Below are 15,129 nucleotides of genomic sequence, written 5' to 3' on the forward strand. Positions count from 1 at the left end.
AAATGAGTTTTCTCTGAAGACTGTCTGGGCCTTAGAGACAAGGTGAGGAACTCAGACATTCAGGAGGGGCTGAGAGTAGTGTCGCTGCTCTTCCACATCAAAAGGAACCAGCTGAGGTGATTCAGGCATCTGTCTAGGATGCCGCTTGAATACCTCCTAGGTGATGTGTTCCGGGCTTATCCAAACAGGAGGAGACCTTGTGGCAGACCCAGGACACGCTGGAGAGATTGACTGACTTGCGAAAGCATCTCTGTCCCCCAAAAAGTTCTCAAGGAACCTCCATATCCAATACCTGAAATTCTCATAATGAGATTATAATAAAACAAATATAACATTTTAAAACATTTTTCTACGTTTTCCTTATTCAACTTTAAAATCATATTTACTGACATCATTTTACTGACATATCAACGATGTATTTATTCACGTTTCTTTAGTCTACATTCTCTGTTTTCTTAAGGTAAATGTTTGTGTTTAAAGGAAGTGGTCTAAACACTAGACTCTAGTGAAAAACCTCTCTTGGAGTGAACAGAATTCCAGAATTTTTGAACATATTAGGATGGTTTGCTCAAGTGATGTGCTCCTTAATATCAATTTGAATATCAAGGTCTTTTTCTATTATACATATGCATGCTAGTTTCACACTTACGTATGACATGGTGTGAGAATTATCCATCCAACTGGACTCAGAATCAAACCCAGACTTCTAAAGAAAGTAGTACCGTATTTTTCGGACTATAAGTCGCACTTTTTTTCATGGTTCGGCTGGCAATGCGACTTATACTCCGGTGCGACGTATATATGTTTTTTGTTTTTTTTTTCACCGCGGAATAACTGGAGCTGATGCTGAGTCTGACGACAGCCACGCAGAAGAAGAGGAAACGGCGCTTCGTCTGCCGCTGGAGTTGGCAGAGTTGTTCAGAAGCGACACCGAGGATGAGGAATTCAATGGATTTGCTGATTTGGAGTGAAATCATCAGCTTGATAAACTTGATTGACCTGTGTTTTATTATTAATGATAGGCCTATAGTTATTTAAATAAGTTATGTAATGATTTTAGGCAGTGCTTAATTTGTGAAGTGGGAGGAGGTGGGTGGGTCCGGCGACTCAAAAAAAAAAAAGGCGGGGGATGGTTTACTATAACTTAAAGCACATGCGCTTATTGTGTGTGTAAAATAATAATAATAATAATAATAATAATAATAATAATAATAATAATATCAGACATTATGATCTTAGAAAACGCTTTAGTGACGAACAGTTACAGACAGTAATATGTCGTGATATTATATTATAAAATATTAATTTTTATTAGTCTATATATTAAATTATATATTACATTTATCTTCTAAAATAACAGACTGTACTCATCACAACCGGTTTATTTCACCATTGGAGATCAGATCACACAAGACATGAGTTAAATGACTCATTTTAAGGATTTAAGTAGGGGATTTAAAAGCGGTTGTTGTTGTTTTTTCACTAGACGGTTGTTTTTACTACCGTACCTGTCTTTGGAGATGATATACCTATAGCCTACTTGACCTCTGATTTAATGAAATAAAATTCGACAAAAATGAAGAATGACACTCCTCGATGATGACTACAGCTTTAATAACACAGATGAAAGAGCCATGGGGCGATAATAAGCCCTACCGGTAAAAATATTCTAAAAGCAAACTGATTAATGCATCAGTAATAGGCTACTAATATTAGTTATAATAATAATAATATAGGCTATTAGTAATAACGATAGTGATAGTATTAAAGATAGTAGTAGATATTTAAAATAATCAGACTAGGCTACTTACAGGGCAAAGGGCGCGTTATCACTGCTCAGCTGTTCGTTTATTAAATAAACAATGCAGTCGCGCAGTAACCACGCGCCGCTTATCAGATAGAATCACAGATTCTATGGATAGAATAACCCTTCAAAAAAGTGCGACTTATAGTCCGGTGCGACGTATATATGTTTTTTTCGTCTTCATAATGCATTTTTTGGCTGATGCGACTTAAACTCCGGAGCGACGTATAGTCCGGAAAATACGGTAATTAATTTGACCTTGTAAGTCTTTAATTTTAATATCGAGCATTATAATTTGTGACAGGACACACATTTTATAATCTGGAAAAATTGAAAGATAATTACAGGCCTGAGTATGCGTCATACACAAGGCAGGAAAAGTCAAAATTCAAGGCCTTCTAGTTAAAGACTCACAAGCCTAAACAATGTGATTTGATATCTCAGAAAGGAAAGTCCAGCAAGCTTGGTGTACTGGTGAGGAGAGCTTGAACATTTGAATATTCATTACAGGTGCCGGACAGGACAGTGTGTTGTGGTTACAAATGCCTCTTCTCCTACACTGACAGGATAACAGAATTATTTATGTTCTACATAGACTTTCCATTCTGTAAAATGCTGCTTTCTTTGGCCAAACATTTGCATCTTGAATGTTCATTGCACTGCTTGTATCTAATCATTTAGGGTGGATTTATCATTCATGAGTAGTTTTGAGAACTTTAATGGGTTAGACAGCTAGAAATTTGGTGTCCATGTGCACTGGTGTGAATGTCATGCTGAAAGGGTCTGATTTTGCCCAGTATCAATTGGCTCAAAAATATTTCATATATGTCATGAATGTGATCAGATTATTATTGGTGTGCAGGTTTGGAGGTGGCACTCGCGTATTATTATTTATACAAAATTGGAAAATGTGTAATGGATTGCATAGAAGGGAGCAGATATTTTTCTATTATCGCAGATTTCTTACCATTGATATAAATTCACTGATTTTGCTTTTACACTTCCAGAATCTGGCTCCAGAAACACTAGGACACAACAACGTAAGTACAAAATTATTTTCTGTTGAAGTACACTGCCATGTCTCAATCAAAAATATATCAGAAGTAAAATCGGGCCATAAAATACCTTTATTCTACATTTACAAATAGAATATTTTTAAAGAACATTTGGTAGTTTGGGTGTTCTGGAACACTCAGGTGTGTGTCTATATCATGCCAAAATATAAGACATTAGCCATGACCTCAGAGGAGCAATTATTGTTGGTCATCAATCTGAGAAGGGTTATAAGGCCATCTCCAAACAATTTGAAGTCCACCATTCTACAGTGAGAAGGACTGTTTAAAAATGGAGCGGCCTTCCCAGGAGTTGGCTTCCTAACAAATTCAGTCAAAGGTCAGGGGTGGGTCTCCTGATAACATTGCACTTTAGGGCTAAAGAATGAGTTTAAAGATGCTCTTAACCAATGAACCTTGTCTCTGGTCGTGGCTTTCATAAGAAGGACTCTTAAGAGCAACCTTACTAAGAGCATCTTTGCAATGTGTACCCTCAGTAAAGGCATTAATAGTTGCTAAATCTAGTTGATGAGCTCACATAGCATTCATTTTTACCCAAAAAACAATGAACAGGCTTGTTACCACCAATATAAATTCACTGATTTTTGCTTTTACATTTCCAGAATCCAACTCCACAAACACTAGGACACAGCGACGTAAGTACAAAATTATTTTCTGTCGAAGTACACTGCCATGTCTCAATCAAGACATCTGAGTTAAAATCAGGCCATGAAATACCTTTATTCTATATTTACAAAACAACAAGCTCAGTTGAAAGGGAAAAGTTCATGTTTTCTCTCATTGCCATGTCTTTGTTTTCCAGCTTTATCCTATTTGGTTGTGTACATTTTTGGTACAGCGTTGGTTGTTTTTGTAAACGTTGTTGCATTATTAGTAGAGCTGATCCTAAAAGCACGTGAGTGAGCTCTATATTACTATGATTTTAATAAAAATAACAATATTACAAAATTAAACACTCTAAAAATGTTAGCGTGAAATTTTACTGACTTAAAAATTATACTAGTGACAATTTTTTATTGAAATCAGTCCACTGAACATATACATATGAAACTACAATTTTCTTTTCTTTTTCATTTATAAATAGGAAATGGTCAGCGTACAGTGGATCTGCGAGTTATTCTTCTACCAGCTGAATGTGTCTTTGCCATGTGCTGCCTTGCTTTACAAATTTCTGCTTTCTGTAAGTATAATCTACAAGCCCAACACGCTACAGTATATGATCTGATGCAGAGCTGGTCTGTGTACTTTTGGTCATTCTGTTGTTGTATCAGTAACAGAAAGGCAGAAATGGCAGAAACAACATTTAAGACGCTTTTACTTTGTTCCTTCTTTGTAAATAAAAAAAGAAACTGTACCATATTCGATCTAATTAGTGTACCGGGTGCCTAGAAAACATCATATGGCCATCATATGGATGTGCTAAATAGGGACTCTGAGAGAACTGCTTTAGGCATTCAAACTTACAAATAGTATTGATAATATCTTATTATTCATTGATACTAATACATGTATTGGAGATCTAGATCTGTTTAAATTCTGAATCTGTGATTACAAACCGTAGCACTACCAGCTTATGAATAAATGAAAACCACAAACCTTGAGATCCATCATGTTGTAGATTATGTTCTGTTTCCCTAATATGTAAATCACTATCCAAACTAGAAATATTATTCAAATTTGCAGTGAACAAAACATTTCAATTTCAGGGAATACATTCAAAGTTAGAAATCTCAAATTCAAAGATCCAATCACATTTGGTAGTCAAAGGAAGCTTATGACTAGGCACCCTCATATGAGTCTATGAATCTCAATGGATATTAAAGTTTAGTGACCAGGCGAATCAGGGCAATCATAGTCAGAGTCAGAAGATGAGTTGGATTCCTCATCTGGTTCACTCCATTCATTGACTGTCTCCAACTCCATTGCGATGTTCTCCAAAAGTTGGTGATTTGCTTCTATTTCCCCCGCTGAAGCTTTGCCAAACCCTTCAAATGGATCTTCATTGTCACTCTCGGCAAACAGCAAATCATCTTGGGTTCCATCCAGTGCAATTACTATCCCAGTTTTAGGAAGGACTGATGGATTATCTCTGGGGTTACAGCTGCCCACCATTCCTTTATCCATTTTAATAAGGTTTTTTTTCTGGTGGTCTGCGGTTTCCCGCTTTTGTCAATGACACAAAACCGTTGAATAGCCAGTCATCATGCAGTTCTCAATATTTGTTCAAATTAACATCACATGGTTGGTGTTTTGAAGTATACCATCCTGGAATCACGGCAAAGTCAGTGCTGTATTTACATAACATTTTCTTTACCTCTGCGGTTCTGTGGCCAGAAAATGAGTCCCAGACTAGCAGTCTACGATTTGCTTTACAAACTTTTCTCCATATCATTTTGATCCGGAACCTGATGACTTCTCCATTTGCCCATGCACCAGGAGTCATTTTGCCATGGAGTCCAGTTGGGATGTCTTTGGGTGGTTTTACACCTTTGAGTAAAACAAGACGGGGTAGCTTTGTGCTGTTTGCCATAGCCGTCAGACAAACCCTAACCCTCATCTTCTCATGGCCTGTGGTGTTCATAGTCACAGTTTTATTTCCCACTGTTTCAAGGCTATATTCACCTGGCATATCAAGCCACATGGCTGTTTCATCCATTTTGCCAATCATGGATAAGTTGTATCCTTTGCACTTCTGCATGCGGATAACATATTTCAGAAAATTTTGAGCTTTGTCATTCAAAACATCCTCATTTTTTGTGCAACGTGTGGCTTTTCTGAAGGAAATGTTATGCCACTTCATAAATCTGTGTAACCAACTGCAACTCGCTTTGAACGATTGATTCCCTTGGAGCTTGTGCAAATGAAGTGCTTCTCATTTGATTTGCATTTGTGTCACTCAAACCCACTTTTCACAATGGCTCTGTTGCCACTCCAGCAATTTCTCCTCTCTCTCAACAAATCTGATCTTCCTTCCAGCCCTTCCACACTGCTTTCGCCAACTCTTACATTTTGTTGAATTCAATTCATTCTTTTTTCCTCATTTGATCACTCGCTTTCTGTCAATATCGTAATATCTGGTAGCAGCCCGATTGCCATGTTCTTTCGCATATGTAACTAGTTTCAATTTGAAAGATATTTCATCGGATCGAATCTTCTGGCCTTTATGGGACAAGGATTGACCATCTTCAATTGTCATGAGGCAAAGGATAAGGAGAGATGAGAGATGCAGAATCAGTCTGATTGGGTTATTCCATGTCAGAAGTTGAGAGGGAGTGTGTCATTTGAAAGTTTTTCTTTTAACACTGTTTTTCTCTTCAAAAAATTGATAGGTGGAGGTCTTCAGACAATTCAGTGTATAATCGCAATCATTTCAAGAAAACTATTCCTATTATTTCTGATGGAAACATGTAATATTCATGAGCTCTTTTCCCCTGTTTTACAACTTGGAATGGCTAAATCACTAGCAACAGGGAAGCTGGTCACATGATGTCAAGTGGGGGCCAGTCTTGCAATGGAGATTTTCAAAGTGGCTATCATGTGTATAGAAGTGTTTGGACCCCAGAAATTGGCTAGACTTTGGAGATATCAATTGAATATAATAACCCTCATGATAAATATGCAGTGGCTGTTGTGAACAATGATATAACCATAGGCCACATTCCAAGAGAACTGAGCAAGATTGCATATTTCTTTCTGAAAAACGGTGAGGAAATTATGTGTCATTACTTCTGACAAATATAACCACTCAACATTAGTTGGTGGATTAGAAGTAAAATGCTTCTTCTAATTTATTGGCAAAGAACTACTTGTAAAAAGGCTGAAAAATGTATTTAATGGTCAATCAGGTAAGATACCTTGGTTTTTTATGTCAGTGACTTGACTCAGTTTGTGCTGTCAGAAAAGTGGGGTATGCTTATAGGGGCAGGTGCACTAATTAGGTCGAATGCGGTAAATAAACTAACACACAAAAATGACTTGTTTATTTATTTATTTAAAAACTTTTATGGTTGTTGATGGGACTGGAAATCATTAAGTCATGCCTGGCCAATAACTAGCTTTAGATACAGCTTTGGAACCTCAAAAAATAACTATAGTCATGTCGGGAAATACAGTGCTCAGCGTAAATGAGTACACCCCCTTTGAAAAGTAACATTTTAAACAATATCTCAATGAACACAAGCAATTTCCAAAATGTTGACGAGACAAAGTTTAATATAACATCTGTTTAACTTATAACAGAAAAAGTAAGGTTAATAATCTAACTTAGATTACACATTTTTCAGTTTTACTCAAATTAGGGTGGTGCAAAAATGAGTACACCCCACAACAAAAACTACTACATCTAGTACTTTGTATGGCCTCCATGATTTTTAATGACAGCACCAAGTCTTCTAGGCATGGAATGAACAAGTTGGTGACATTTTGCAACATTAATCTTTTTCCATTCTTCAACAATGACCTCTTTTAGTGACTGGATGCTGGATGGAGAGTGATGCTCAACTTGTCTCTTCAGAATTCCCCAAAGAAAATTATTTCTTTCCACCACAAAGGTGAAGGCTACAAGAAGATCAGCAAAGCTTTACTTATCAGTCAGAATACTGGAGCAAAAGTGGTACAAAAATTTAAGAAAGATGGAACTGCAACCATCTCACAGAGATGTCCAGGTCATCCACGGAAGTTAACACCTCGACAGGAGCGTCTTCTGATGAGAAGGGTTGAAGAAAATCGGCATGCAAGTTCACTGCAGTTATCTAAAGAAGTAGAAAGCCAAACTGGGGTGACTATTTCACGTGACTCAATACGGTGTACACTGCAGAGGAATGGCATGCATGGATGCCGTCCACGAAAGAAGCCTCTCCTAAAGCCCAGGCACAAAAAAGCCCGCCTAGAGTTTGCCAGGGCCCATGCTGACAAAGATGAAGACTACTGGGACTCTATACTCTGGAGTGATGAGACCAAGATAAATGTTTTTGGAACTGATGGCTTCAAAACTGTATGGCATCGCAAAGGTGAGGAATACAAAGAAAAATGCATGGTGCCTACGGTGAAACATGGTGGTGGCAGTGTCCTTATGTGGGGCTACATGAGTGCTGCTGGTGTCGGGGAGCTGCATTTCATTGATGGCATCATGAATTCACAGATGTATTGCTCTATACTGAAAGATAAGATGCTAAACACACATCTAAGGCCACTGCTGGATTTCTGAAGAAGAACAGGATGAAAGTGATTCAGTGGCCAAGTATGTCTCCTGATCTGAACCCAATCGAACACCTATGGGGAATTCTGAAGAAATAACTTGAGCATCACTCTCTCCATCCAGCATCCAGTCACTAAAAGAGGTCATTGTTGAAAAATGGAAAAAGACTGATGTTGCAAAATGTCACCAACTTATTCATTCCATGCCTAGAAGACTTGGTGCTGTCATTAAAAATCATGGAGGCCATACAAAGTACTAGATGTAGTAGTTTTTGTTGTGGGGTGTACTCATTTTTGCACCACCCTAATTTGAGTAAAACTGAAAAATGTGTAATCTAAGTTAGATTATTAACCTTACTTTTTCCTGGTATAAGTTAAACAGAGGTTATATTAAACTTTATCTTGTCAACATTTTGGAAATTGTTTGTGTTCATTGAGATATTGTTTAAAATGTTACTTTTCAAAGGGGGTGTACTCATTTATGCTGAGCACTGTATCCTTAACAAAATGATTGGAGATAATGCCTCTATATATGTGCAATGTTGAGATGATTTAAACCACATGCACAAAATCTCCTAATATCCCTTAACGAAAATATTTTTCCTTGTCACAATCATGCGATATAAATTTTATTGGCAATTAAAAATTACTAACCTCATTTCCAGAAAAGTTGGGATATTTTCCAAAATAAAATAAAAAAACTCTGTGATTTGTTAATTCATCTCATCTCATCATCTCTAGCCGCTTTATCCTGTTCTACAGGGTCACAGGCAAGCTGGAGCCTATCCCAGCTGACTACAGGCGAAAGGCAGGGTACACCCTGGACAAGTCGCCAGGTCATCACAGGGCTGACACATAGACACAGACAACCATTCACACTCTCATTCACACCTACCGTCAATTTAGAGTCACCAGTTAACCTAACCTGCATGCCTTTGGACTGTGGGGGAAACCGGAGCACCCGGAGGAAACCCACACGGACACGGGGAGAACATGCAAACTTTGCACAGAAAGGCCCTTGCCGGCCACGGGGCTCGAACCCGGACCTTCTTGCTGTGAGGCGACAGCGCTAACCACTACACCACCGTGCCGCCTTGTTAATTCATATGAACCTTTATTTAACTGATAAAAGGACAAATAAATATTTTCAGTAGTTTTACTGACCAACATAATTGTATTTTGTAAATATAAACAAAGTTAGAATTTGATGCTTGCAACACACTCAAAAAAAGTTGGGACAGATCCATTATTATCATTGTATTACATCACCTTTCCTTTAATAATACTTTTTAATCATATGGGATCTGAGCATACTAATTGTTGCAGTTTTGCATTTGGAATTTTTGTCCATTTTTGCTTGATACAAGACTTCAGCTGCTCAACAGTCTGTGGTTGCCGTTGTCTGATTCTCCTCTTCATGATGTGCCATACATTCTCAATAGGAGACAGATCTGGACTGGCAGCAGGCCAGTCAAGCACATGCACTCTGTGTCTACAAAGTCATGCTGTTGTAGCCCATGCACAATGAGGCCTGGCATTGTCCTGCTCAAATAAACATGGACTTCCTAGGAATTGACGTCGCCTTGATGAATACGGCGCTCTAAAATCCAAATATACACCTCCACATCAATGGTACCTTCACACACATGCAACTCCCCCATGCCGTGGGCACTGATGCCCCCCATACCATCACAAATGCTGGCTCTTACACCTTTCCTGATAAACTGGATGGTCACTGAGAACTTGACGTCCAGTTTTCCTGAAAACAAGCTGAAATGTGGACTCTTCTGATCACAGCACACGTTTCTACTCTCTTTCTGTCCATCTGAGATAAGTTTGGACCCAGAGAAATCGGCAGTATTTCTGCATAGAATTGATGAATGGCTTCCTCCTTGCATAATACAGTTTCAGGTTGCATTTCTGGATGCAGTGGCAGACTGTGTCAAGTGACAACAGTTTTCCGAAGTACTCCTGAGCCCATTTGTCACATTAGCATGACGGTTTCTCAGGCAGTGCTGCCTGAGGGTTCGAAGGTCACACATATTCAACAGTAGTTTCTGACTTCACCCTTTGCACACTGAGATGTCTTCGAATTCCCTGAATCTTTTCACAATATTATGTACTGTAGATTTTGAAAGACCTAAAATCTTGCATTGAGAAATGTTCTTTTTGAATTGACGAACAATTCTCTCATGAATTTTGGCACAAAGCAGTGAGCCACGCCCCATCCCTGCTTGTAAAGTCTGAGCCTTTGGTGTGGCTCCTTTTAATACCCAATCATGATACCAAGGAACCTGCTTATTGTGGAATCTTCCAAAATGGTGTTATTTGAATATCCTATAAACTTTTCAGTCTTATTTTGTCTCTGTCCCAACTTTTTTTTTAGTGTGTTGCAAGCATCAAATTCTAACTTTGTTTATATTTACAAAATACAATGAAGTTGGTCAGTAAAACTGTTGAAAATCTTTTCTTTGCACTTTTGCAGTTAAATAAAGGTTCACATGAATTAACAAAATCACAGATTTTTGTTTTTAATGCATTTTGGAAAATATGCCAACTTTTTTGGAAATGGTGTTAGTAGAATAAATCAATATGAAAATGAGTCTTGTGAAAAAAAACCCCACAAGTATACAACAGTACATTTTCACTGTAACCCTTTTACAGATCTCTTTACAATACATTTATTATTTGATTACAAGTTACTGTAGACTTGGACTATTCATGCACTGATGTATGGGATTCCTATAAGAATAAAAATACTAATGTTTACCATGTAAATATGTAGCTTATCTGAAACATTACACTCACTTTTTTAGCTGGATCTGTTTAATACTTGTGCATGCTCTAAGCATGATCAGTTTCTATTCTAAAAGACTATGTTTTCCCCCTCATTACACAGGGAAGGAGAACAGAGAAAGGTACGTGTGTATTGTTGAGGAATGCAAATATATAGAAAGATTTTGTTTGGACAGGAGACATGATCATTTTTGCTCTCGTTGTTGCAGATTTAGAAAAGACATAGACAGGCTGTGTGGGTGTAAACAGACAGAGGGTGAGTATATCACTGTGTGATATTAAACATGGAATAAATACAGGCTTTCATCAAAAACTGATTAACATCATTAACTTTTGTGCAGTTTTTACATTGTACATCATGACACAAATGTGCAGAACAGTTCCTAAAATAATGTTTCACTCTAAACACAGAACTCACCTTCACACAATCACAAATGTGAACTCGAGGATCTGGCTCCTGGATCTCAGCCCTCAAGGTCTTAGCAGGTAAGATGGTACCCCATGGTATTTCATTTTACAATAATTGTTTATATAACTACATTTAATGTCTACAAATAACAAAACAGTAAAGCATGATCCACAGTTAATTTACTTAGACTCATTATATATTCAGCTGTATACAGGACCTCCAAACACCAATAATAAAGACAGTGTAATGGATTTTTCTTATTACAGTGGGCTTATTATAGATTTTTACTTCAGAATAAAACATTCAGACTTTTTTTTTTAGCCAAAACTCCTCAGATTGCCAGAGTTTAATATTTATCTGCTTTCTTTACTGTCTGACTCTGTCCCCCCCATCACCTGAATAGTTGGCATACCAATAGTGCCCACTAGTATTAGTTGATTAGTTAATACAACCCATCTCATTCTCATCTCATCTCATTATCTCTATCCGCTTTATCCTTCTACAGGGTCGCAGGCAAGCTGGAGCCTATCCCAGCTGACTATGGGCGAAAGGCGGGGTACACCCTGGACAAGTCGCCAGGTCATCACAGGGCTGACACAGACACAGACAACCATTCACACTCACATTCACACCTACGGTCAATTTAGAGTCACCAGTTAACCTAACCTGCATGTCTTTGGACTGTGGGGGGAAACCGGAGCACCCGGAGGAAACCCACGCGGACACGGGGAGAACATGCAAACTCCACACAGAAAGGCCCTCGCCGGCCCCAGGGCTCGAACCCAGGACCTTCTTGCTGTGAGGCGACAGCGCTAACCACTACACCACCGTGCCGCCCTTAATACAACCCCAAACATAAAAAAAACCCTGACTTCCGGCTGTAATAGAGAGTGATGGGGGAAACAAAGTCCACCCTCCTTCAACTTTTTTTTTTTAAATCAGCGACTAAATAACAATAATTGTTGTTCTCTCCAATATCTACAAACAAACCTCAGGTGACAACAACAAACAACAACAAATACCCACAAGATTGTGCCAGATGCGAGTAATGAAATGCACAAGATTTGGAAAGTTAATCATCAGGAAGTGTGACTGCCTCAGTAACAGCAGAACTTTTGGCAGCTTGGTGTCCTGGATCATTCAGGTGTGTGTCTACCGTATATCATGCTAAGAAGAGAAGACACCAGCTTCAACCTGAATAGACTGAATACACTGGTTTGATCACCTTAAGATTTGTTGTAAAGATACTTGAAATGTGTTATATTTTTACATTTGTTTTTTTATTTATATAATTCTTTGTGTGATGCCCTTCCTGTAGAATAGTTTTATTATCCAACTGCCTGATATAATGACTGGATTTATTAATTCATTACCTATTTTGAGACAAATTGTAGAATAAATACAGATTAGGATTTAAACTCTCTCTGATATTAAAGTTTGATATATATTTTATTGTTTAATCATCTGCAAATGTCACCTGAATTTATGATGCAATAATATGTTATTATTATCCAGGGATAACAAAGTTGTCTTCATTTATTGCATCTATATACAGTACACATAAATCAGGTACATATTAAGTATTAGTATGATGACATTATTGTTATTATTACATAAGTATTTCATTTGAAAGGTACTATAAGTAAAAAAATATTCCTCTATTTGTGTATATTGTTCTGTACAGGAACACAGGAAAAGTTAGTGTGTATAAAATCATTTTGTATACCTTTAAAAGTAGATGTGTGTGTGTGTGTGTGTGTGTGTGTGTGTGTGTGTGTGTAAAATACATTGATATCAGCAGGACAGTTTCTGTATATATGTTTTTTTTGGGTTCTTTTGCATTTCAAGATAAAATTCATGATTATTCTGCTTTATCTCTGTTTTTTATTATTATTATTATTATTATTATTATTATTATTTCTGAACACAAATGTTGGTGTTGATTGTTGTTTTACAATTAATCTGAATAAAACCATGTAAACACCACATGAACGCCATCTTGAATCCGTGATGTCTGTTCTGAGCAGGGATTCAAAAAACCATGTTCATTTTGCTTTGTTCTGAACAGAAAGGATATTTTTATATTCTTGCTCCAGCATTCCATGATGCCTCTCTTTATTCAGAAACCAGTTCAAACAAAACAAAAGAAAGCTTAATAATCTTTATGTACGAGAGCTGACTCGGCTCATCGGAAGCCTTGAGCATAAATAAAACCAAACACTGCATTTTAAAAGAAATCTATTTATTTTTAACATCAGAGCATCGTTCTGCTTTACAGTGTGATTTGTTGCTCACAGAAAAAAACACTTTCTACACAGATCTTCCTTCTGTCTTAAAAAATGGTTATAATGGATATCTAACTTCATATCTTCCTTTAGCAAGTAATTAGTTTTGGAAGTTCGGCCTGTTGGGAAAATATTTAGGTTTAGGTGATACTTTCTTGAAATCACACTGGAAAGGAAAAATAAATGGTATTAAACACTTAACCTTTAAAAAATTACTTGAATAATTTTGAGCGATTTTATTTGCATTAAAATTTGTTTTCTGGTTTTCAGTTTTTGTTCTCATTCCCTGTATTATTTCTAATCCCTGGTTCTAAATAAACAACAATAAAACTTATTAAGGCATAGAAACAAGTTGCTAGTGCGTAGCCATGACTTAATTCATTGGAGATGATTATATTGTGGAAACAAGATAGTTTTACCTAAGCCGTGATTTACTGGAACAAGCGAATGAGGACATGGAGTTTGAGGCCAAAGCAAAGTACAGCAATGTTATAAACATCAATGTTCAAAAATGTAATAAATCACACACAGCTGGCATTTCTGCAAATTCTGCAAGAAAAAAAAGAAGCCCACTATTGCTTCTGAGCTCCTCATTCATTATGAAATGAGCTGGTTTTACATACTGTACTGCGATGCTGGATTTGTAGAAGTGCAGATCTTTAAAAAAACAGCCCTGTGTAAACTCAAAAGGTTGATCATCACGGCCTTTTACAAGGAAAAATTATGAACTAGACAGATCACAAATGACTATGGAGAGAGACATTACGACTTTTAGAGATTTCTGGATTTCTCCTATTCAAAAGTCTTTTTCATGTCTGTCAAAAAAATTTCATATTTCACTGAATTGAACTGAAATAGAACTTAATTGAAATATAAATTTAAAATTTTGTATTGTACACATTAGATCAACAGTACAACCATATGCTAACCATAAGTTAGAGCACAGTGAGGAAAGTCCCATTTCACAGAGCTAAATAAGGATTTGAAGATGATTTAAAAATTTAGTCAGAAGAAAATTATGAAAGATTCTGAACAATACAAACATTTGCTTTAGAAATTCCATCCATTATCCGTAACCACTTATCCTGTGCAAGGTCGCGGGCAAGCTGGAGCCTATCCCAACTGACTATAGGTGAGAGGCAGGGTACACCCTGCACAAGTCACCAGGTTATCACAGGGCTGACACTCAGGCCAAGTTTACATTGGACCGTATCTGTCTTGTTTTCTTCGCGGATGCACTGTCCGTTTACATTAAACCGCCTGGAAATGCCGGGAAACGGGAATCCGCCAGTGTCCACGTATTCAATCTAGATCGTGTCTGATCCGGTGCTGTGTAAACATTGAGATACGCGGATACGCTGTGCTGAGCTCTAGCTGGCGTCGTCATTGGACAACGTCACTGTGACATCCACCTTCCTGATTCGCTGGCGTTGGTCATGTGATGCGACTGCTGAAAAACGGCACGGACTTCTGCCTTGTATCACCTTTCATTAAAGAGTATAAAAGTATGAAAATACTGCAAATACTGATGCAAATACTGCCCATTGTGTAGTTATGATTGTCTTT

At 37.5% G+C, this 15,129-nt stretch overlaps 1 protein-coding gene across 3 annotated transcripts in view; it reads left to right on the forward strand.

Annotated features, from left to right (window-relative positions):
* LOC132897976 (uncharacterized) overlaps positions 1–13,275 on the forward strand; it is a 76,082-nt gene extending 62,807 nt beyond the window's left edge. For all 3 annotated transcript variants that reach the window (XM_060939292.1, XM_060939294.1, XM_060939293.1), the window contains 8 exons: positions 2,812–2,844; positions 3,480–3,512; positions 3,680–3,772; positions 3,962–4,057; positions 10,973–10,991; positions 11,079–11,125; positions 11,281–11,355; positions 12,274–13,275. In XM_060939292.1, the coding sequence (XP_060795275.1) occupies positions 2,812–2,844; positions 3,480–3,512; positions 3,680–3,772; positions 3,962–4,057; positions 10,973–10,991; positions 11,079–11,125; positions 11,281–11,309 (350 nt within the window). In that variant the 3' untranslated portion in view covers positions 11,310–11,355; positions 12,274–13,275. The remainder of the gene's footprint in view (positions 1–2,811; positions 2,845–3,479; positions 3,513–3,679; positions 3,773–3,961; positions 4,058–10,972; positions 10,992–11,078; positions 11,126–11,280; positions 11,356–12,273) is intronic.
* Positions 13,276–15,129: the final 1,854 nt, after the last annotated feature.

This window comes from Neoarius graeffei, chromosome 14 (genome assembly GCF_027579695.1).
Source record: "Neoarius graeffei isolate fNeoGra1 chromosome 14, fNeoGra1.pri, whole genome shotgun sequence".
Classification (NCBI taxonomy): Eukaryota; Metazoa; Chordata; class Actinopteri; order Siluriformes; family Ariidae; genus Neoarius; species Neoarius graeffei.